Source organism: Gopherus flavomarginatus, chromosome 11 (assembly GCF_025201925.1).
Source record: "Gopherus flavomarginatus isolate rGopFla2 chromosome 11, rGopFla2.mat.asm, whole genome shotgun sequence".
Classification (NCBI taxonomy): domain Eukaryota; kingdom Metazoa; phylum Chordata; order Testudines; family Testudinidae; genus Gopherus; species Gopherus flavomarginatus.
Window position 1 is genome coordinate 48,295,374 of NC_066627.1, and position 24,513 is coordinate 48,319,886.

The 24,513-nt window shown below is 48.3% G+C and overlaps 1 protein-coding gene across 1 annotated transcript in view; it reads right to left on the reverse strand.

Annotated features, from left to right (window-relative positions):
• The window catches only part of TCEA2 (transcription elongation factor A2), a 32,478-nt gene extending 9,086 nt beyond the window's left edge, over window positions 1-23,392 (reverse strand). The window contains exons 1-8 of the mRNA XM_050918742.1: window positions 23,196-23,392; window positions 18,354-18,416; window positions 17,163-17,268; window positions 15,040-15,130; window positions 4,066-4,199; window positions 2,511-2,567; window positions 1,150-1,304; window positions 383-529 (exon numbers count right to left, since the gene is read on the reverse strand). Of these exons, the coding sequence (XP_050774699.1) occupies window positions 383-529; window positions 1,150-1,304; window positions 2,511-2,567; window positions 4,066-4,199; window positions 15,040-15,130; window positions 17,163-17,268; window positions 18,354-18,416; window positions 23,196-23,264 (822 nt within the window). The 5' untranslated portion in view covers window positions 23,265-23,392. The remainder of the gene's footprint in view (window positions 1-382; window positions 530-1,149; window positions 1,305-2,510; window positions 2,568-4,065; window positions 4,200-15,039; window positions 15,131-17,162; window positions 17,269-18,353; window positions 18,417-23,195) is intronic.
• Between the last annotated feature and the right edge of the window lie 1,121 nt (window positions 23,393-24,513).

A 24,513-nucleotide genomic window follows, 5' to 3' on the forward strand; every position in this document is an offset into this window, starting at 1 on the left:
CATGCAGGTGAAACTGGATGCTTCCTTGCATGTAAAATCACCGCAACTACCTGCACATCTCAGGTCAGAGTACATGCTGAAGGATAATTACAGTGCTCTGTATGTGCAGTGACCCAACTGGCGGTCATGGTAACTACATTCAAATGAAGGGAGCACATTTTGCAAATACATTGTGGACCTAAACAACCCTGAAAAATCTGGCCCTTGAGGTTCTCCTGGTGAGCTGCAGGATCTGTGCCACCTGACAGTGCCCAATCCCATGATGTGCCAAGGGCAGCTAGGCAGATGCTGAACATCATCAATTTCCACTGGTCTGACCGGAGTGGAGATTGCTCAGAACCTGGCAGGACGGTGCCCTTTATAAGCAAAGATGGGGGCTAACCTGCGTGTAAGTGCAGTTCTTCTTCTTGCACTTCCCACAGGTGAAGAGGTCAGTCTGGGTCCCTCCCGTCCTAGCGATCTGGTGCTCCCGGATCGCTTCCTTCGTCATGGCCTTCCTAATCTCCTTCAGCTCGTTACTGGCCATTTCCTTTAGGATACAAACAAAGGCACATCAGCTCAACTTCCACACCACACTGCTGCTGGTGCCACTGAAGCAGAGGGAGAACACAGCCAGCAGGGCCGGATGGCTAAAGGGACAGATAATGGGCTAGAGAGCCTCTCAACTACAGGTTACCAGCTCAAACCCAGCCTGTGTCACCTGTGGCCAATGGGAAGTGACTGGGATGGCTCAGTCTAGCTTCCAGTAGACAAATGTCCCCACCACTACCTGGCCCCGTTGTGTGGGATTCTCAGCTGAGAGGCCAAGGACAGAACTGCCCATTAATTGTAGCGGTGCTTTCTCCAGCCACCGTTGAGACACAATGCAGGGAAGCGTGTGCTACAGTGCTCTCTGGATACACAGAGCGCTTCAATTTCCAGAGCTGTCCAGGACCAATCTCTGGCTCCAAACTCCTTCGAGTAACTAAAAAGCCCCCCCTCAGATGGCTGGCCCTGACATGCACATCAGCGGCTGCTGCTGATCTGAACCGTAACAGAGCAGAGCTTCATCTTCAGAGCAGACCGGCTGCTGCCTTGAAGTTAATCAATGGGACACAATCCCTTACGAATAATGCCTATGAAGGTTTCCCTACCTCCCCTTCTCCTCACCTCTGAGGTCATCACTGCAATCTGCTCCGGGGTGATTGCTCCACACAACACGTTCTTTCTCAGCTCAGGGTTTTTGGAGTCCTTCAGGTTGGAGATGCGGCTCCTCACGCGGTTTTTGTACTTCATGTCGGTGTTCTTGACGTCTTGGTAGATACGTACGAGTACAGTTAAGGAGCTACCAGGGGAGTAATTAGTCCTGCCACCTACCTAGGGTGACCAGATGTCCCGATTTTATAGGGACAGGCCCAATATTTGGGGCTTTTTCTTATATAGGCTCCTATTACCCTCATCCCAATTTTTCACACTTGCTGTCTGGTCAGCCTACACCTACCGTTGCTCGGATTCACGGATCTTAAAGCACTTTCCAAGCATTAAGGACTTTTGCCTCAGTTCCCTGTGACTGCAGCCAGTGGACTGATGAGGACACAGGCACTGAGGGGGTGAAGTGACAGGCCCAGAGGCATACAGCAAGTCAGTGGCAGAGCTGCGAGTAGAAGCTGGAATCAAGCCTCCCAGGCCCATGCATTGACCAGCAGGCCACAAATACTCGCCAGGCCATGGTTTTGTTTAATTTAACTGAACTGAGGCACTTGTAAAGGCTGGGGATTAATACTGGGAGACATTGGGGCTCTTTCCCTGCTCACACAGCAGGAGCTGTCAAATGTGGGCCGGGACCAGCGCTGAGCTGCCGCCCTCCCCAGAAATAATTGCAAAGGGGTCCCCCAAAGCCAGTTTAGCACAGAGAGGAGGGGAGAGGTCCCAGTGCTGCAGCTAATTCCCTTCTAACGAATGACTTCTCCCCAGCACTGGAATGGCAGCGTGGTGGAATTAATCTCTGATTTCCACTATCCTCAAGTACCTCCACATGCTGTTACCTATTAGAGCGGCTAGAAAGCTGTGCAACCCTACACTAACAGCATGTAACTAACACCCCCCCACACACACACACTGCTGGCGCTCCATCTCCTCTGAAATTAGCAGGCTACCTGACACCAACTGCTACATCTTGCCTGGCCCTGCCCCATGGCCTGGTGGCAATGAGAGCCATCAAGGAGGTAAGTGGGGAAGTTGCCAGGGAATGTCTGTTGCACAGGAGGATGGGGCAATCAGGGCAGTACAACAGGCGGCCATGCACAATCACACCAGCGAGGGGGTCAGTTCTGAGCCAACAACAAATCCATCCAGGGGCTTCATCTTTACCCTGCAGCTCTGCTACTCCAGAACAATGCTGCGACCCAGCCCAGAGCCCAGGCTGAGCGAGACCTTTGCACAAACACCATTTGCCCCTATTTTCCTGCTGGCCTGTTAATGTCCCCCCCACGGGAGTGCTGCTCAGGGAACCCTCAATAGCACAAGGATATATTCTTCAATCTGGGCAGAGAGGTGCTCACAGTCAGCACCAATAGCAATGTAGTTACCTGTAAAAGAACAACGAGCACAATTACTGATCACTTTCGAACATCGAGGGAGACCCTGGGAACCAATACCGAGCTCTCTGCCTATCTCGACTCTCACATTCCCGCTATCACTGGCAGTGCCTAGGCACCCCTTGACACAATTTAAAACACAGTGACAAAAACAGACAACCCTGGCTGACTTTTGCCCTCTGGTGCTCCATTGACTCCAATAGGGGTGTCCAGAGCTAAACCAATGATTGGCACCCAGGTGCAGTAATACGCATGGTTTGCCAGTAACCAACACGATACCAGGAACTTATAACTTAGCCAAAACATGAATACACAAGGACTGATTCTGATCTCACATTGGTGTAACCTGGCAATAACTCCACTCCGATCCATGGAGTTACACAGCAGTAAAGCTGGTGTAATCAGAATCAGGCCTTCACGTTACTTATTCTTGGCCAAATGGCCTGCAACCTCCCTCCACCCACACCCTTATCTCCCCTACTTCCTACTTGCTCTATTTGGAGCAAAGAGCTGGTGAAAGCCAGTAAACAACCTTTACTGTATAAGGAACAGCCTCAGTGATGTAATGATTGTGTGGCTGGAGCCTGGACATGGCAAATGACTGATGAGCAGGAAGGGGATGGACAGCCACAGGCTGGGCTTCCTTGAAGTAGACAAGGGATAGGGTGAGGGGACGATACAATGAAACTCTTGCAATTAACACTCTCTGGCATGTCAGATACACAGGAGCGATTTGAGCAAAGCTTTGTGACTTGTGCATTTCTCCATCTGTCATTTACGCTCCATCATTCCAAGTTAATGCAGAGCCTCAGCATGCAGCCAGGCCCTCATTTTCAAAGGCGGCCTCTCCTTTTGGACATCCCAAGTATTAGGGGCCCAATGTGGGACACTCAGGGACTGCTTTTCCAAGGTGCTGAGCACCCACAGCTCCCATTGACTTCAACCACGGCAGCACATGTATAACTGAGGGACAAACTTCAGCCCAAGCCGTTATAGACATACGACCTTCAAAAGGATCCGTTCTAATAGCTGTGTTTCCTCAGAGTCCAGTCCTAGCCACAGAACACTACTGGCAGCAGTGTGGTTACTAACATATCCAGCCCACTGCATTCCAGCTCCACTTTCTCCCAGCGGGGAGATGGGGATGTAAGCTGAGTTTTAAAGGAATCAGACAAGAGCAGGCGATGGGGAGTGAACCCAATGCCCATGGGACTCCCCTGGCTTGAGGCCACCCCAACTAGATGCCCAGCAGAATACTCCCAGCAGAAGTTGGCCACCCCTACTCTCATCCCTTCTATGGCACAGAGAGGTCGATCCCCTGGGTGAAATAAGCTTTGGCCAGGGGATTAAGGACTACAGTCCTCTTGTTTGTGCCTGGAACTCCTCCCTACTGCAGCACAGACGGTTCTGACGCTCAGGAGGAATGCATGGCAAAGGGGCCTCTGTGGGACTTTGCAGCCAGCCCAGTGGAGCCCATTGCCCTACTTACTGTCGGTCTGCAGAGCAGAAGTCAGCATTTCTCTGCATTTGTTGCGGACAGCGTCGCAGGTGACGGGCACCGGCGGAAAGGTGGTGATTTTCGGTGTGGTTGGAGTCTTCGGTGGGTCCTGCCTTTTGTTGGAGCTAGAAGAGAAACTTAGGGTGACCAGATGGGATGAAGTAAATATCAGGACACATTTGGGGGGAGTCCCGCCAGCACAGCAAAAAAACCTCACAGTCCCGGAGTTCTGCTGGCAGAGGAAAAAAAAAAAAAAAACCCCAAGTCCCAGAGTCCCGCCGGCAAAGGGAAGAAGAAAGGGAAAAAAAGCAGAGTCCTGCTGGCGGAACAAAACAAAAAACCAGGAGTGCGAAATATCGAGACAAATTGCGTCCCGACCAAACATCAATCAGGACACAGGACAAACGCCTAAACATTGGGACAGTCCCGATTTTATCGGGACGTCTGGTCACCCTAGAGAAACTTCACCTCTCAGAATGATTTGGTTCAGGTCACTGAGAGCAGCGCAGGGCGCAGCGCAGCGGCAACGTGGTCACATATCCTGTTCATTACAATGATGTAAAACCAACCAGGAAAAAGCAGAGCAAAGACCTTGGCCAATAGCCAACCCCCAAATTCACAAAGATGACAATATGCCAACCAATAGGGCTATCCCTGGATATGAACACAGAGCTCCTAGGAGCTGGGGTGGCTCTGCACACATGTGGATGTTGACAAGCCCTTATAACCTATCAATGAAGCCTGATACTATACATGGAGAGATTCCAGAAGACTGGAAAAGGGTAAATCTAGAGCCCATCTATAAAAAGGGAAATAAGGACAACCCGGGGAATTACAAACCAGTCAGCTTAACTTCTGTACCTGGAAAGATAAGGGAGCAAATAATTAAGCAATCAATTTGCAAACATCTAGAAAATAAGAAGATGATAAACAGTCAGCATGGATTTGTCAAGAACAAATTGTGTCAAACCAACCGGACAGCTTTCTTTGACAGGGTAACAAGCCTTGTGGATGGGGGAAGCTGCGGACGTGATATATCTTGACTTTAGTAAAGCTTTTGATACTGTCTCACATGATCTTCTCATAAACAAACTAGGCAAATGCAATCTAGATGGTGCTACTATAAGGTGGGTGCAAAACTGGTTGGAAAACCGTTCCCAGAGAGTAGTTATCAGTGGTTCACAGTCAGGCTGGAAGGACATAACGAGTGGGGTCCTGCAGGGATCAGTTCTGGGTCCAGTTCTGTTCAACGTCTTCATAGAGAGTACACTTATAAAGTTTGCAGACAATACCAAGCTAGGAGGGGTTGCAAGTGCTTTGGAGGATAGGATTAAAATTCAAAATGATCTGGACAAAGTGGAGAAACGGTCTGAAGCAAATAGGATAAAATTCAGTAAGGACAAATGCAAAGTACCCCAGTTAGGAAGGAACAATCAGCTGCACACATACAAAATGGGCAATGACTGCCTAGGAAGGAGTACAGTGGAAAGGGATCTGGGGGTCATAGTGGATCACAAGCTAAATAAGAGTCAACAGTGTAATGCTGTTGTAAAAAAAGTGTACATCATTCTGGGATGTATTTGCAGGAGTATTATAAGACATGAGAAGCAATTCTTCCGCTCTACTCCAGGCTGATTAGGCCTTAACTGAAGTACTGTGTCCAGTTCTGGGTGCCACATTTCAGGAAAGATGTGGACAAACTGGAGAGAGTCCAGAGAAGAGCAACAAAAATGATTAAAGGTCTAGAAAACATGACCTGTGAGGGAAGATTGAAAAAATTGGGTTTGTTTAGTCTGGAAAAGAGAAGACAGAGAGGACATGATAACAGTTTTCAAGTACATAAAATGTTGTTACGAGGAGGGAGAAAAATTGCTTTTCTTCAGCTCAGAGGATAAGACAAGAAGTAACAGGATTAAATTGCAGCAAGGGAGGTTTAGGTTGGACATTAGGAAAAACTTCCTGTCAGGGTGGTTAAGCACTGGAATAAATTGCCTAGGGAGGTTGTGGAACCTCCATCATTGGAGATTTTTAAGAGCAGGTTAGACAACACACCTGCCAGGGATGGTCTAGATAATACTTAGTCCTGCCATGAGTGCAGGGGACTGGACTAGATGACTTCTTGAGGTCCCTTCCAGTTCTATGATTCTATGATATTGTTTACGCAAACTGATTTACCCCACTGAACAAAAAGAAAACAGTCATACCCTTGGAGGTGAATGAAAAGGGCTATTACACAGCTATTGGACACTGCCAATACTCCATGCTTGGATTTTGATTTTCTGTTACCTGCCAACATGGAGCCTGGGGAGTTTGGTGCTGGTATTTTGGCACACAGCCATATGAAAATTCACAACTCCAAGTAAGAGCTCCTGGAACGTGGAACCTCCTGGAATGACATGCCAAGACCCAAAGAAGAGCTCCATGGAGCTCAAAAGCTTGTCTCTCTCACCAACAGAAGTTGGTCCAATAAAAGAGATTACTGCGCCCGCCTTGTCCCTACATTGGACAATCAGCAGTGGAGCATACAGTGAATCCACTCTGCAAAAAGACTGCCTTGCAGAGATGATGCTCTGTATGGGGCATTTCTGGGCTGGTGCAGAACGATCCCAGGTCACCCCTCCATCAGCAGAGCAAGGAGGTGACGTAGAGCTTCCCCTAACACAGCCTGACTCAAGAATCCTGCCCCAGAACCTAGAGTTTCTCATTTAAAACCTCCTAACAGGCCCAATGAGAAGGGCTATTACACAGCTATTGGACACTGCCAATACTCCATGCTTGGGTTCTGACTTTCTGTCACCTGCCAACATGGGGCCCGGGGTGTTTGGAGCTGGTACTTTGGCACACAGCCATACAGGAATTTACAACTCCAAGGAAGAGCTCCCTGGAACGTGGAACCTCTTGGAATGACATGCCAAGAGCCGAAGAAGAGCCTTACTCAGGCAAAACTTCCAGTAACATCAGTGCCAGTTAGTGATGATGGGATCCTCAGGGATTGCCCTACTCTTTTCACACATGATCCCTTTGTGGGGAGCTTAAAATTAATTTTGCTCTCGGGAGTGAATTCTGTTAGAACTGGGGTGCAGCGAAGGGGTGCCTAGGCTAGGATTGTGGGAGTAGGGTCAATGTTTTTATTCCTGGAGTGTTTTTGTATTTCATTTCCTTAGTGTAACAAAGAAAAGAGACTTTTTGATTTGAAGCACTATACGGACCACACAATCATTGCAAAGCACTTCAGCGAGCAATCAGAATATCCAGTCAAATAAAGGAATTTGTTCAAATAAACACCATGCGCTCCTCTGCACATTCTTAAAATGCAACAAGATCAAGGATTCCACAACATGAACTCCCACCATATGTGAAATGCCAGGGTCAGGAATGTCTAGCCATTCTAGTGAGCTGGTTCATCAGTACTTTATCATTCTATGCATCATATAACCCAAATTATGCCCTTATTCACCCCCATCAAAATGCAATGAATGTAAACATCACCCCTTCTGATCCCCCACCGAATCTGGTATTTGCTGAAGGAGTCAGGTGATCGCAGTCCAGTTCCTAAGTGACCACATCAGAAACTGCTCCTCTAACTAGCACCCTGGGAGGTAGGTTCATCAGAGAGCCCCAGAAGCAAATGGGCCATGGAGACTGGGCTGGTGCAGAACAATCCCAGGTCACCCCTCCATCAGCAGAGCAAGGCGGGAGTTTCTCCAGCTCAAGACTGAGGCACATAGGCAGGGTAACAAGGGGAAGCTTGCTCAGCTACTGACTGCACTGCAGATTCTCCAGAGATAGAAGTCTTTAGTCTCCAGGGCTGGCAGGCCCACACCTTTCACAGGGGCTATGGTCTCATGACCAAAAACACTTTATGGAAAACAAGGCTCTCGGCTGAGCCAAGTGGTTGAAATTAAATCTAGAGCGAAATGCAGGCCAGAGAGGAAGATCAGATCAAGGCCCTTCACCCCATATCTGCACTGTGGTAGGGCTGTATATGGGGCCTCTTGACGGATGCAGCAGGGCCTCTACACCACCTGGACACGGCAATGGGAGGCCAGCACGAAGGACTACTAGGAAGTTGACCAAGAAAAAAGTGACTATGTGGACCCAGTCACCAAAAAAAAACCCATACGGGGGAGCAGTCCTTCCGTGCTGCAGTCTCACTTCCTGCCTAGAGGTAGAGGGGTCTGAATTCTGCATCTTCAGCCCCCTACTCAGTTCCCTCATACCCCGGCTTTAAATGGGAAGAGGTGAATTCCACCCACAACTAGCGTGACTTGATTTCTGAGCACTGGTAATGACGTGCTGCTTAGCGAATTCCCTGTTGGTGAGGGGGTTTTCAATGAAGATTATTACAATCCAGCTGAAGATGTTCCCTGTTTATGACTCCAGGAAGCCTGGCCCTGACCGAGAGTACTATCCAAAGGTAAGATAAAGGCAAAGAACCCTCTCTCTGTTCCATGGAAGTTTCTCTCAGCACAGATTCTAACCTCTTTGGTTTCTATGTAAAGCCTTCTCTCTTCAATGCAGCAACTCCTGCCATCAAAACAATTCAAAAAGTCCCCTGGATTTGAGTTGAAAAATAGCTGTAAAGCCTGTAGAAAAGGGCAGCAGTTAATGAGAAGTAGCAGGTGAGAGACCTGGGCTTTGTCTGTACTGTAGTATGAAGTCACAATGGGTCATGCAACTAGAGCACCCCCCCACCCTGAACCTTTCCTTAGTAAACACTAGTTAGGAGGGAGACATTGACGCTTCTAACTTGGAATCATTTGAGGCCCAAATTTCCAGAGGCGTTGAGAGCATGGACAACAGCTGGGAATTAACACGCTAATTGACTAACTGCACCACGGTCATTTTCATGTGCAGGCACAGTCATTTGCACACAGGATTTCTAAAGTCAGGCCCCCTAGTGTTCACAGTTTTTATTTACAGATGCACTTATGGCTGGTTTGACAGCCCTGGAGACTGGAATCCTCTGGGTATTCACAGAGCAGGCGCAGCCCAGACAGTAACAGTGCAAGCTTCTCCAGCCACATAGCTTAACTCTGCAGCAGGAAGGCCCACTACTCGGGCTGAAAGGGCAGGTGAGTGTCCGTGCCCTCAGGCTTAGCCCTCGCCAACCGAGCTGCCAACAAGAGCAAGTGTAATGTGGACAAACCACCACTAGGAAACAGCCTGAAAACACCTACTCACTCCCTCTAGGCCACTTAACAGGAGGGTACTATTGTCAGCTCCTCCTGATCTAGGCTGAACTTCAACTAGGTGAAAACCTCTATATCGCACGCTCAGCCTCGCACGATATTTGGTCCCCAACGTATACAGACAGGTTCTCTGCCCTCTTCTGTTCTCCCTGCATATTCAGGCACCACAAAGGGAGCAGAAACCATAGGCCTGCTGGATGCCTCCCTTTCCATAGCCCCCATGGCAGTAGCAGAGAGGGGGTGGCCAAAGCCCATGCACTCCAGCTATCCTCTGCTGATATCTGATCCCTAGGGACCATATCCAGCTGTTTGACCTGTTCGGGGGCAGGGGCACAGAATCAGGGATCTATAACCAGCTCCCCACCTGTGGGGGACTGCAGAGAACCCGACTCATTTTCTGTCCATTCAATGGAAGAGGGAGAGAATGACTCCCTTAGAGTTGACATTTATAGCCACCAAAACAGACCCCACTCTACTACACTAGGTCTGCTGGTTTACTCGCAAGGCAATGAAGCTGTCCTAAAGCCTTGGGTGTCTATCCTCTAATCGTGAAGCTGCTACTGCTGCTGTTCCGACAACGGGACTCAGACAGCTCAAGGCACTGACATGGGAACAGTTCAGTAGGGCGAGTTTCAACTCAGACCAGCATATCAGCACCCCAAAATCTTAAGCTGTCCATTGCTACATGAGAGGAGGCAGTGGTTTGACTCTAGTTCCAGACGTACCTATCCCACGTTTAAAAACCCTACCCCAAATGGCACCCTGCGGGCACGGACAGAAATGTAGCCCCGGATCCAATGGGAATGGAAGCTCAAGCCTACTAGTGCTCCCTACAGGGAGATGTTGTAAGAGTGAGGGCACAGTGACGTGTAGGGAGTTTGAACCCTGGCAGTTGTTCAGGGGCTGAACAAAAGACTTTAGATCTAGGTTCTCAAAGGCTTTTAGGCATCTAACTCCCATTGAGCTTTTTCAATAGGAACTCGGCAGGGAACTGGTTTATGCATTTTTGCAAAATCCACTAGGGGTTCATCTGCAGCTTCAGGTGTCAGTAATTGACTGTGCAAAGGGGGTCTGCAGGGCCTATCTTTGTGAAAATGTACGTCTCTGGGCCAGATTTACAACGGCCCAAACAGTCATGGAGATGTACAACAGGTTATCAGCACAAGTGAATTTGCGTGTGCATTTTTCTGAAAATGTAGGCTAAATGTAGACTAAAAAGCTAACGCCACTAAGCTGAGTACATACAGCGTGACTTGCAAGAGATGTATGTAGGCAGCTTAGGGTTGCAAGAGATGCTGCAAATGGTGGTTTGCCAGTAAGCAGCTGCTGTTTCGAAGGGAACGAGTACCACCAGTTACTGCAGTAAATATGAATCTAAGCCTCTCTGTACAGGCTACACATACATGGCTGAATGTATATTTCTGTGGATCACATGGGGCTCTAAGATGCTTCTCAATGAGACTGGTGCTTCTGTTGGGCGAACTTTACAAGTCCTTTGTCTCAGCCTCACAGAAACACTGAGCCACAAAAGTATCCCAAAGCAAAATCTCCATTCTAGGACTCCGTTTCCATTAACTGTCACATCTCTGCTAATTAAACATCTTTAAAAAGGAGTAAAATAAGCTCCATGTGCTTTAAGAGCTAAAACATCAAATCTAGATGCTGAAAATTCGATTCCTAAATCAATATTTAGGGAACTAAGGAAAAGTGGCCTGACGGTTGAAAGGTGCGGAGTACCTGCTGATTTTCAGTGCGGTTTGCACATACCATTCCTGTAAACTCTTGAGTGTACACGTGATTGCACAGATGCAGATGGGGCCTATAGCAATTGATGCTTTAAAGAGACCAAGAAAAACTCATCCAGGGAAATGTGCAAAGCCTGCCATACCTAGAAGCTGTTACATGAGCTTGTGGCTTTGGTAGAATTCAACAGCCCAAGAAGCAACCATCCACCAAAGATTTGGAAGACTCATTTGTGGAGATGTGTATAAAAAGTCTTTGCCAACCTCAAAGAGAATTTGATATTCTGCCCTACAAACCTCACTAGCTGTTGTGTGTCTCAGTGCAGTTCTACCTCAGGAACAGAAGTCACCTAGGCCGGCCCCAGGAAGGTTATGGCTCAAAGGAACCCCCAAACCCTGTAGACCAGCTGCCTGCTTGTGCAGTAGAATGACGTCACTGAAGCACTGAGTGTAGGCTGTGGTCCAGTGGACCGGCAGGGAAGGAGAACAAGCTGTTCCTCACTCCTGCAGTTTAAAACCATAGCAAGCCTGAGAACAACCTCAGCTGATTGCTCTTGGATCAAACAAAACAGATTTCACAGCAGTCCAGCCCACACTTACAAAGTCTGTGTAAGAGGAGGTTTGTCTGTCATTACAATAGTTGGCAAATAAAAACCCTCACCACAAAGGAAATCCTGGGGGTTCATACTGCTCCTGTCAAACGTGGGAATAAGGCTGTACACTTTACCCAAGAGGAGACTAAAAAGTCCTCTGCATTACAAAAGAAGTGACTCCAGAACAAAATGGTGACACATGTGATGGCCAGACTCATAACAGAATTTGGACTGCAGTGGAAAGGAAATTGCCATAAGAGTAATACACTGACATGCAACAAATCCAGACACTCCCAATAAGTGGCCTGATGAGAGTTCTGGCAAAAAAAAGAAACCACAGTGCTGCCAGAGATGAAGACATTCTATATGCAACCTATTAAAAAATACTGCAGTAGTAATCCACAATACTACACCATCCAGTAGTGAGATACAGTGCTTTGAACCATAATACAGAACTGCAGGATATAATTTTTATAAGGGGTACCATATATTAGCGTATCACATAAAAATCTCGCCTACCAGAACAAGCTCCACCTCCACATTGTAGGGCTGAGATGCTCTGGATACAGCTGTACTGATGTTAATTCCCCATCTGCACCGCAGAAATCAAGAAAAGTTATGGGCCAAGAGATATCCCAAGGGGAAAGGCCCAGCCAAAATCTGTCAGACTCCATGGCTGCAGTAAGTACATTTCAACACTGGCTGGCCTCTCTACTGCTTTGATAGCAGCTTCATCAAACCAGCATAGGCGCGCACTCATCACCCAGAGATCAGCCATACCGTCTGACTAATTTAGTCTCACTGTCCTTCACAGAGACACCGGGGCAATTCTTGGCCAGTAAGCTCTCTGAGTTTTTCAGGGTGCATTGGGAGTCTCTTTTGTACTATCAGAGGAACATATGCTCTTCTCTCTGTAATGAGACAGCATGATGTACAGGACTGGTTATGGGCTGGGAGACAGGAGCTAAATATCTCTAACACCTAACTTCTGCCTCTGTTTCCCCCTGTAAAAGGGAGAGGGTACTTCTACCTGACAGGGGTGTTGGAGGTTTAATGTCTGCACCGCACTTTGAAATGAAAACCAAGTAGTAGCCATGCAGTGGCTCCTAGAGCCTTACTAGTGGAGGACAAAGTGTTGGTGGGACTGACAGTTAATCCACTGGTCCTTCGTTGCTGAAAAAGCCAGAAACACCATATATCTGCCTCCATGACCACAACTGGTGTGTTATTCGGGCTGTGACAACTCCAGGCCACTTCCTCCAAACTGCGAGTGTCCTAGCAGACTGGGTTTGTTTTACTCACACAATTCTCACCCTACTCACTCTCCCAGGTGCTTTGGGGGCAGCTGAGGAACTCTGAGCAATGTCCTGGGAAAACACTCTTACTTCAGACTCACAAGAATTTCCTGAGGAAAGTCTATTAGAGGCCAAGCCAGAGGTTTCTCTGAGGTGTTATTTCCTGACTCTAGTATACCATCAGCCTAGCACAAACATACTACTTTCCCCTTTGCCGACACAAATGAACTAAGATTCACCAGATTCCTATATGGCTGGCAAGTATCGTTCTCTATTTACAGATTGAGAAATGGGGGTAAGAATCATAGACGCTTGCCCAAGGGCATGGAAAGATCCAGTGTCAGAAACAGGATTTAGACGGCAGGCATTCCTGGGTCCCAATCCTGTGCTCACACTCCTCTCCCAGCTTACAGAAGCACACCTTTCACTGAAAACACATGAAGCCCTGCCACCCCCATCCCAGAGAAATCCTTGTCTTTGCACAATGCAAAGGGAAAACTTCAGCTGGGAGATTCCAGATTAATGTTATTTGTAGAATGAGCACCTAGAAATGCTAGTCATGGACCAGGATCTCATTGTGCTAGGCACTGAACACACACAGAACAAGAGACAGTCCCTGCTCCAATTTTACACTGCAGTGCAGCTGGGCTTATGGCCTCAAACCAGAGGGATCCATTTCTTTTAAAAACATGGCAAGGCCCATGCCAAATCATGATTTTCTGGAACGTTTCATTCCAGTTTATACACAAGTGGAGGAAGAGATTGATGCAGCAAGTTAAACTGCTGCAGCTCAGCCATCATGCTGGTAACTTTCACTGTACCAGCCCTACACAAAGGTACTGGGGTTTGAAAATAACTAAGCTGCAGCAGCAGTCATGTGACAGTTCTGAAACAAAACAGAGACACGGTAAAGAGGCTAGTCGGATAGGGACTGACTGACTGGCACACGCAGGGACGGACTTTAATGAGCATGGGAAAAACTCATAAACCAGAGAGTTACCAATAAACAGAAACTAGAATATGGCTATTAGCCAAGATGGTCAGGGATGGAACCTCATGCTCTGGGTGTCCCTAAACTTCTTACTGCCAGAAGCTAGGACTGGGTCACAGGGAGTGGATTACTCAAAATTGCCCTGTTCTGTTCATTCCTTCTGAAGCATCTGGCACAAGCCACTGTCGGAAGACAGGATACTGGGCTAGATGGACCATTGGTCTGACCCAGTGCAGCCATTCTTACATTCTTAATATTAATCCTTAAGAAACTGACTAATCCACAGGTGTTTTACGCCTTATGAAATGGCCAGGTTCCTGGAGTCTGCGCGGGATTCTTGGGAGTGCTCAGGCTAAAGGAAGGATCAGTCTCTTGCTTCTGGGAGGCACAGTTGGGACTCTGGTGAAGCTGGTCCCACCTCATAATCTCCCTGCCATCCACCCGGGCCCCACTTCCCCTTGCTGACTGTTCTAACTATTCTTGCCAGTTGGGGAACAGGCTGGGGAGTACCCACTCCATGAAGAGGGGTGAGTCAGCAGCAGACCAGCTAGATGCCAACTGCGGGGCGGGTGGACTTCTTCCACCACTTGTGGAGGAGAGATCATTGTGCAGGAAGGAGAAGGGGGTGAGGCTCCTGCTAGGAGCATCTTTGAATACTTGGCTCCCATGCATCACCATAGAAGGCTAAAGCTGAGCATAGTCACAGCCCTTCTAAAGGACTCCAAGCGTTTACAACAAGCAAGGGAAAAAATATAAAAATGCAACACAAACAAAATCAAACCCAAAGGAATGTTTTATTAACAGAGAAAGAAACCAGCATGAAACAGAAGGAAACGGAAACGTGAAGGTAAAACAAATCATGTAGAACAGAAAGCAAAAAAACTCACTAAAGCCACTGTATTTTGTAGTTGTTTATTCTTCCATTACAGTTGTAGTTTCTCTTTATTATAGAACACCACACAGATCTACAGGCAGCCTGTCACCTTTGCTGGATAGGCTGGACTCCTGGCAGGTCTGATCAAAATGAGGCATTTGAGCAGACCAATTGCACAGCCCAACAGACACGTTAAAGATCAGATGTTAAGACAGAAAGCCCCAAGTGATGGAACAACATGTACAACAGCATCATCTTGGGCTAAAGGGAAGCATTACCTTTGGTCTCTTGAGTCACCGCTCTCTTTTGAGGAGGATGCCGACAAGGAAGAATTCCTCTTCTTCTCCTCACTTTTGTCCTCCGAAGCGTCTGCACCCAGTAAGAAGAGGGAAAAAACAAACACTCAGATACTACAGAGGGTTCAGGGTTGATCTTCACACCACGATCCTGACTACACTAAGCAGGGCACAAAGGACGGTTAAGAGCCCAGATATTTGGTCATAGGCAAGTTACTAGCTCCAGAAGAGCAGAATGGAGGAATGGGTCTGTACAGGCTAAAGTACTTTGCAATGCACCCATGGTAAATCTTTCTACTTGCCTTTGATTGGCAAGAAGTCAAGCAACTAGCAAACGTACCACAAACCTTTCCCTAGCTAGCCAGTGTGAAAGGACCCCTCCTTCATACCATGAGATTACCTTCTTCACGAGGGAAGACCTATCCCAGCCAAAGTTTCTTTTCTAGTGAGATCCCTGCTGCTGAACGTACAGACTGAGTAAAATTTTCAAAAATCACTTTTGAAAATGGAATTTAAACCCAATCCAATTTTCAAAAGTGCCAATGAGGGCCAGCCCCTCTCTTAAGGTAGGTGTTTGGAAGGCCAGGGATACAATTTATTCTTTTAAGAAGTGTATTTCTTTTCCAGTTAGTTCAGTGCTGTTGGAAGGTGATGGCTTCGCAGTCCTGAAGACAGAAGTTCTGGTTAAATGCAGATCAGATAAGGCCAGGAACAGGCAGTGAAGGCTTCCCCTCATGGTCCCACCATTATGTATCCACCCTGACGTAGAAGGACCAGAGCCAGTAGTGGGTTGGAGGAAAAAAGAGTTCAGTCTCCAACACCCGTCTAATCTTTGGCTTCTTTGCCAAGTTATTCATAGGAGGTTTCTTTGAGATGCAGACTGGAACTAGCAGATCATTTCACATACACCTTGAACAACCCGATGGTATTAAATATAGAAGATATTTGTTTCTACTGACTCAGACAGACTTGTCAGTTTTGATGAAAGGACACTCTACTCTGAGCTTCACAAACAGGTACTGCCATAGGCTTAGAAGCATGCTTTATGCTAAAGATAATTACATCAGTTACCAATGACACAAATAACCCACTCAAGACATAGCCTCTCTTCTGATCTGAAATTAAAAAGGCTTAAGATTTCATGGTCTGCAAGCAGGAAAAAAAAAAATTCAGTGGCACCATAGGCCCTATAAAGTGTCTTTATTAGTACTTGGGTGGAGTATTTCCATTTATTCTTAGAAATTCCAAAGAAAAGGTTGTTTATAATGCACTTATTTCCAAGGTGGTCCAGAAGAATGAACACAGAAGTGGGAGAGAAAATCCTGAGCTCTAATCCCTGTCTGCTAACGACTCACACAGTAATCTTAGACAAGTTGACTGACTTTTGGAAAAAAGGAGGACCGTACTAATTAGCTACTTTGAAAGGGGGCTAAATGGGTTAATGCTTTTGAACAAGCAAAGGGCTACCCTTGTCAAAGTACCGTCTTCAAAGAGCTTTATGAACATTTGCTCATTAAGCATTACCATATCTCATTCCGGGAAGTATAATCAAGCAATAAGATTTTAAATAAGACCTAACCCTCCAACTCATCACCACTGGAAATGTTTTCTAGCAGGTTTCTTACGATATTACACTAGTTGGCTTTTTATCTGTTGTGCTAGTTTATTGATATTTTAATATTGCATTTACTTTAAATTACAGCACACCCTGAGCACCTCAGTCAGCAAATGGAGAACTTTATAAATAAGATCAGTGTACTATCATCATTGGCACGCTAACTATTCTTATTTCAAACCTCGCAAGCCTGGGCAAATGCACATTAACTACATGCAGTCCTGGCCCCTAATTCCACTTCTTCTGCAGGGATCATTTTCTTTTAAAATAGGAACTCATTGTTATTAAATGGAATTCACTGTGTAGTACTTGAAACCCTCCAGATGAGAAGTCTAATGTTAAGGTTCTAAGTTCTGTGGCCTGCTAGAGCTTCCTATCTCTACTGATGCAGAGAGAAGCTTGTAGCAGTAACACAGCCTACAGGATAGCAAAGCTGCTAGAGGTGACTATTTGGTAAATTGAATCCAACAAACCCTTCTTATTTTCTTACCTAGAAGCTTTTTCCAGGACTTGATAAGTGATTTGGCAAGCGATATCACTTCCTCGTCAGTGCTCTGCTTCCTCAACGCATTCACCGACATCCCAATCCGGGTGGACTGCAAATCAACATTCAAGAAGTGAACCACTCAAGAACTGACTAGTTAGCCAATGGCACTAAAATTAAAGAACAACAGGTCTCCACCACAAGATACCACAGCATTGACCAAGGTGTACAAATCTCTCGAGACAGAGCCAGCTGCTTGATGCTTCTACAGCTACCAACAAGTTGGCTTCTTCGGTGAGTCTTGAATATCTGGCTTACATAGCATATGGCTCTCTCTTGGAGGACTCCATCTCCCATGACACCTTTTCCCCTTCCTAACTACCTAGAAGCATATATAAATTACTCAAAACTGAACAGGATCTGAAAGAAAATCCCTTAGAGAGTCCAAGAAATTTAAAAACAGGGCCAAAATTATAAACAGATGCATAGCTGTAACGCACGATACTTCAAGCCTTTAAACCGCAACCACTCTTCTAACAGGATTTTCTTTTAAAAGGATGTTCAGCACCTTAATTGTTACCGATGCCCAGAAGGAGTGTTTTTAAGTTTCAGCATATTACTAAAGCCCTTAACTTTTATTAACTATTTAACTTAGTTCTAAAAACCAGATTGGAGTTGCGTCTCCTCCCCTGAGAGTTTTCCCGAGAATCTCATCCCGATGGAACATGCCTCCCAACATTTATGGGCTCCATCAACTTCATCAGTTTGGTGGGCCTTAGGTTGTGCTTCCCCTCAAGCTCTGCTTCAGTCCCTGTCTCACCACTCAAAACATACCTTGATGCTCTCTTTTGTTAGTAGTTTTACAAATGCTTTTTAAAAAATATGATTGCTGCTGGCCTCACATTTGCTGCTTTCCCAGTCTATTTTCCCCTTCTTTATTCCGATCCCTCCATTGGTTTTGAAAAGCGCGATCTTTCCACTTCATGTTTACAAATGGAATTTTGAATTTGTTCCGATACCCTAAGCACCTCTCTTGGTGAGGCTTTATAAATACAACATTGCATAGCTTTGTTTGATGTTTCTGGGAGGATGGAACAAATGTCAGGGGAGACTGCCTTAATCTCATTCCCAAAAAATCAGCATTTATTCCACCTACATCTGGATTTTAGTTTTCCTTGCCTTAGTTGCATGATTTACCTGTAACAGGTCCAGAGTGATAGGCATACTTTTCAGTTCCTTCAGCAAATCCATTGCACCATCCTGTGCAAGAAAGGTGGAGGGGAAAAAAAAAACAACCTACTAGTTACTAAAAAAAAAAAAAAAAAAAAAAAAGTTATTATGGGCCACTTCTTCCATATCATCTAAAAAAGAACAGCTACGTAAACTCAACCTGCACAGGCCAATAAAGCAACAATTGTTCCTAGAACATTAGAGCGCCAACCAACCAATCTTGAGATTAATATTTTAGATGACACTAGAAACAATCCTCATTATATTCCTGAAATTATAGTATATAAGGAGGCCTTAGCTAAGGTATGGGAACCAAGCAAGACAGAGAAGCATTGTTATGTACAGATCTGTCCGGGCAAGCAGCACATTTCTACTGTGCCTACTACTTACACAGTTAACTACTATTCCTATCCAGATAGTTTTTTAGATGTTAGTTCTTGTCTGAGGTGCATTGCTTGGGAGTTCTCATTAAACTATCTCCCACAATATTTTTCCTTTAGGAATAATCCTGTTAGCAAATCACCATTTTAGGTGACCTGGTTGACGATGCGGATACCTTTGCCAAGGTATTGCATCAGAGGCTCTCAGAGCACTTCACAATCACTCCTGGGGGTAGTGATTGTTTTGCCTATGGTAGCAGAAAGCTGCTGGCATTGTGTCCCTAGTAGGATTTGTGGCTAGAAGGAAAACTTGCTTTGCATAAGTATTCAGGATGTCCACCTACTGCTCTTTAGAAAAGCTTTGACCACTGTATCAAAATTGATAAGAAGCAAGGAAGTTAGGAAGCAGGTCACCTGGAATATGGTATGTAAAATGTTCATTCATCTGCTTCACTGTATCCAGAAAACTCAATTGCTGCATGGCCCTAAATACACCATGTGTACATTTTAAAATATCAGGTACAATTGCAAGCTCTGGACAGACGTTAGCAAATTTTCACTTCTGCAATACTCTCCGTGAAAACTATAACCTGGAATCTGTCAGCCTCCATTCAGACTGCAGTTTCTTCCTCTCTTCTTCTAACCGACAAGGCCTTCTAATGTTCACATTTAACAGCTCATTTAAAATGCTAACCACTCCAGGCCCATTTGAAACACAAAACCTACAGAGACTATAATTGCTGTGGAGTGAAGCAGCCTGAACTGACACATTTCAGCTTCAGATCCCTCCCCCTCTATGCAGAAAGGCTGTTTCCGATTCATCTCAGGAAGAGATCCAGCTGCCAGCATCATCCTGCAGGACACAGGCTGTGAGAGCTAAATCAAAGTGAAGTTGGAGATTTCAATATGCACATACAGGCAATTCACTCCCTCAGGAGCCTTACAGCAACTTACCCAGAACGAACGAATGAACGACTTGCCAAATTTCTTTCTGACATTCCGAGATCGAGAGTCAAATAAATGCAGCCTTTACAGTGCACACAATGGCTCAATTCCTATTTCCCTCAAAGGAAGTTTTGCCACTTACTTTAGTGAAAGCAGGATTGGGACCAGTGTGTGTTAAAGATAAGTTCCTCATTTGACAAGGTGGAGGCAGAGTGGGGCACAAGTACCCAAAATGAGGATCCAGTGGCAAAGGACCACGACTGCAGTAACCAAAGGTTTGGATGCTGGTTCGCGTATTGTAAACTGCACATGGTTTAGTAGCCAAAAATCACAGGATATAGTGACCCACCTGTTAAACTACCAACTGCACAGCCCGTTACCTTACACTCCAATGCCAACTAGGTCAAATCACTCAAGACACTGCTTCTCCTTGCTAATCACCGACACTTGGAAGCCAATTCAACAATAATGATCCTTTCATGCTTCCTTTTCTGAAGAACACCCACCACTTTGAGGCTGAGGACCTCTTCAGTGATGTGATTTTAGGGGAAAGCAGAGACTGTCATTTTATCTTCATAGTGAAGGGACAGAAGAGAATTAGGGAGGAAGAAGAGTACTGGGGAGCAGGTCTGCATGGCAGAGAAAGTGTATTGGGGGGCAGTCCAAGGGAAGAAGATTGGAGAAATAGCTATTGTATAAAGGGAAGGTTAAGAGGAGACATGGATCCAACCCTGAGGAAGGAAGTTGGGGACTGAAATGAGAGAACTAGGGCAATCACAGAAGTTGTGGAGAACTGCTAGGTGAGGAGGGAGCAAGAAAGGATCAGTCCCCAGGAAGGAGATGCAGGAGGAGCTGGGAGGAAAAGGAAACGAAGGAATTCCCTCACTTCAGCTGTGAAGATTATGTGTTCTCCCACCAAAGCTTTCTAGGCTGGGAAGCAATTGGGATCCAGAAGTAGATAGGAGACAGCAAAAATCTTCCTGTAATACTAGAAGGAGACGATGGGCACGCTTCCCCTCTTCTCTGGTCATTGGAGAGGAAGAAGGGAGCTCTTCACACCTCTGGCTACAGAGAGATGATGGGAGATTCCTCCTTCTCTTACTACTGGAGCGGAATATGATGGAGAAGAAAGGGGAGGTGATGGTGCTCCCCTTCTGAGGCAAGGCAGTGATGACTAAGTGATAGGAAATAATGGAGACCTCAGAGGGCTGAGGGGGCTGCAAGGTCTATCCTTCCCTGTACTGCAGGAAGTTGAGAGGAAGTGATGGTGGCTGCAGGTATGCTGGTGGGAGGGGGCTGCAGGAGTCAGTGAAATTGCAATGGGAACGTACAAGGAAGCTGAGGGAAGAATTTGGGGACAGCAAGAAGGGCTCCCCCAGATTCATCATGCTTTTCTGCGGAGGTCTGATGGTAAATAAGGCCACCAAAAGGCAAAGGAGGTTTCCCTGTATGCACGTGCTTTCCAGCAGGGAACCGATGAGGGGACTATAGGGGCAGAAAGGCGTAGATGAGGGGCCACCATGCATTTCCACAAGGAAAGCACCAAGGAGGGGGGCTAACAGGGCTGGAGCAGAAAGCAACAGGTGGCTCGCCTACCACAGTGTTGCAGATGGCTAACTGAGAATTACAATGCTTTGCTGCAAGATGGTTGATAGGTAGGCCCTACCAAATTCACAGTCCATTGTAGTCAATGTCACGGTCATAGGATTTTAAAAATTGTAAGTGTCATGACCTCAGCTATTTCCAATCTGAAGTTTCACGATGTTGTAATTGTAGGGGTCCTGACCCAAAAAGAAGTTTGGGGGGGGGGGGGGGGTTGCAAGGTTATTGTAGGGTGGGTTGCAGTACTTCTGCACTGCTGCAGGAGGCGGGCTGCCTTCAGAGCTGGGCAGCTGGAGAGCGGTGGCTGCTGCTGGCTGGGATCCCAGCTCTGACGGCAGAGCTGCCGCCAGCAGCCTCGCACAAAGATGGCATGGTATGGTATTGCCACCCTTACTTCTGCGCTGCTGCCCGCAGAGCTGGGCCCTCAGTCAGGACCGCCACTCTCTGGCCACCCAGCTCTGAAGACAACAGCGCAGAAGTAAGGGTGGTAATACCACGATCCTCCCCCGCAATAACCTTGCCACCCCCCTGCAACTCCCTTTTGGGTCAGTACTCCCAATTTGAGAAACCTTGATCTTTCCCTTGAAATCTGTATAGTATAGGGTAAAAGCGCACAAAAGACCAGACTTCATGGAGGGGAGACTAGATTTCATGGTCTGTGATGCATTTTTCATGACTGTGAATTTGGTAGGGCCTTATTGATAGGGAACATGAGGGCACTGGAGCTAGATCCACTTGACCGTAGGTGAAAGGTTGCTATGGGCATACACATAGTGGGGGACAGCAGGAGATAGGGAGCTGTATGGGATAACGCACTGGGGGCGGCAGCAGCAGGCTTTGGGGGGCTGTGCTGGGGAATACTAGGTGTTCTGGGGAGATACCGGGGGGTGCAGTAGTGGGGACATAACTGAAAACAAAGGAGGGGGTGTGTGAGGAACGCTCCATGAAGGCAGCAGGGAGAGGGGACCCAAGGGCTCAGAAGGGGATAGAGGGACACCCCAAGGTAGGGCTCTAAGGAGAGGGGCATGGGGAGGGGAAGGGGGGTCGCAGACACCAGCTCATGAGAGGAATGGAGGCACACTCAGGAGAGAAGGGGATAACCAGGGACAGTGGGGGGCACTCCTCTGGGCACATCTGAGGGAAGACACAATGGGAGACAGGGGTGCTCTCATGGGGGAGGGCACAGCCTGGGAGGGGGCACCCCAGGGGACACGACTGAAGTGCTGGTGGGGCTCTCTTCAGGGACGGGGCACCCCGGTGGCAGGGAGCTGAGGAGGGAAGAGGGGGGCTCGGGGGGGGGCCCCGGGGGGCACAAGGAGCTGAGGAGGGAAGAGGGGCACTCAGGGGGTGGGTCCGGGGGACCCCGGGAGCTGAGGAGGGAACAGGGGCGCTCGAGGGGGGGGGACCCCGGGAGCTGAGGAGGGAACAGGGGCGCTCGGGGGGGGGACCCCGGGAGCTGAGGAGGGAACAGGGGCGCTCGGGGGGGGGACCCCGGGAGCTGAGGAGGGAACAGGGGCGCTCGGGGGGGGGACCCCGGGAGCTGAGGAGGGAACAGGGGCGCTCGGGGGGGGGACCCCGGGAGCTGAGGAGGGAACAGGGGCGCTCGGGGGGGGGACCCCGGGAGCTGAGGAGGGAACAGGGGCGCTCGGGGGGGGGGGGTCCGGTGGGCACAAGGAGCTGAGGAGGGAAGAGGGGCGCTCGGGGGGGACCCCGGGAGCTGAGGAGGGAAGAGGGGCGCTCGGGGGGACCCAAGGGAGAAGAGGGGGGCACGGAAGGCGCTGGGGGCGGGGCGGGGCGCGGGTGCTCCGGGGGGACCCCGGGATCGGGCGCTCCGGGGCGGGAGCAGGGGGCACCCCCGGGTCTCCCCGCCCACCGGACTCACCGCGCTTTTCTTGGACACCATCTTGTCCAGCCGCTTGGCGATGCGCACGATCTCGTCCTCCCCGCCCATGGCTCCGCTCCCCGCAGCAGGGGGAAGCGGCGGGGCCGAAGCGGGGGGGCTGCCGATGCACTCACTCACCCCACTGTCCGCAGTCCGCCCGCCCGATCTCCAGCCCTGCGGAGCGCGGGGCACGATGGGACTCGTAGTTCTTTCGCACAACCTCCCGCGGCGGGGCGCCTCGGCGGGACTACAGCCCGCCAGAGGGCAATGCGCCGGCAAGATCCCCCGCCCCTACGCGGAGCATTGTGGGATTTGTAGTTCACGTTGGCCCTTTTCCCCACGCTCTCCAGGCGAGGCGAGGACTACAAGCCCCAGCAGTCACCGGAGAGCCAGGCTGAAAACGGACCGGCATGGGTGGCTGGGGCTACAGCTGTTTTCAGGGGAGACAGTTTGGAAGGGGGAGGGCGTACAACGGGAGGGGTGGAGAGGGGGAATGAGTGATGGACGAGGGGAGGAGAAGAAAAGAGGAGGAGATGGAGGAGGGAGGGAAGGATAAAGGAGAGAGAGGGAGGGATAATGGAGAAAGGGAGAGAACAAACGAGAGAATGGGGGAGAAGGATCAAGAGAGAAAATCAAGTGGCCTTGAGGAGGGAGTGAAAAAGGAAGGACAAGACAAGAGAAGGGAAAATAAAGGGAAGGCTGTAAACTGAGCCTGAGGCCCGGTCTATACGACAGGCTTAGGTCCCCGTAAGCTGCCTTGTGGCGACCTAGCTGTAGGCTTGTCTTACTTCCCTTAAATTTGTCTGCTGTGGACGTGAGTGCCTCTCTGCGCCGATTTAGTAACACCATCTTCCCAATTGGCGCAGTGTCCCAAGCCATGCAGTGTCAGAGTAGGCACTGCATTGTTTATGTCAACCATTACTGACCTCCAGGTGCCATCCCACAATGCCCCACACTCACAGGACAATCCATACAAGCGCTCTCCTGATGAGGATGCCGACATATAGAGCCAACTGTGCACCCACACAAGCGATTTAATACTGCAGTAGATGTATGCCGGTGTAAATGAGATTAACCTCATTTTGCAGTGTAGACATGGTCTGGGAAAGCACTGCTGTTACAGGCTGCCTGGCTCTCACTGGTGCTGGGGAGGAGTCGGACCTCCCCATCTTGGAAGGTGCTGGTTCTTTTCATTGACTGGTGTAGAACAAATACACAACGAGGGTTGCAACACAATTGCTAGCCCAGTGCCCTGGGGTTCTGCTGACCCCACAGTGAGGAGAGCCCAGTGCCCGGTTTATGGAGAGGTCTGAGAGGG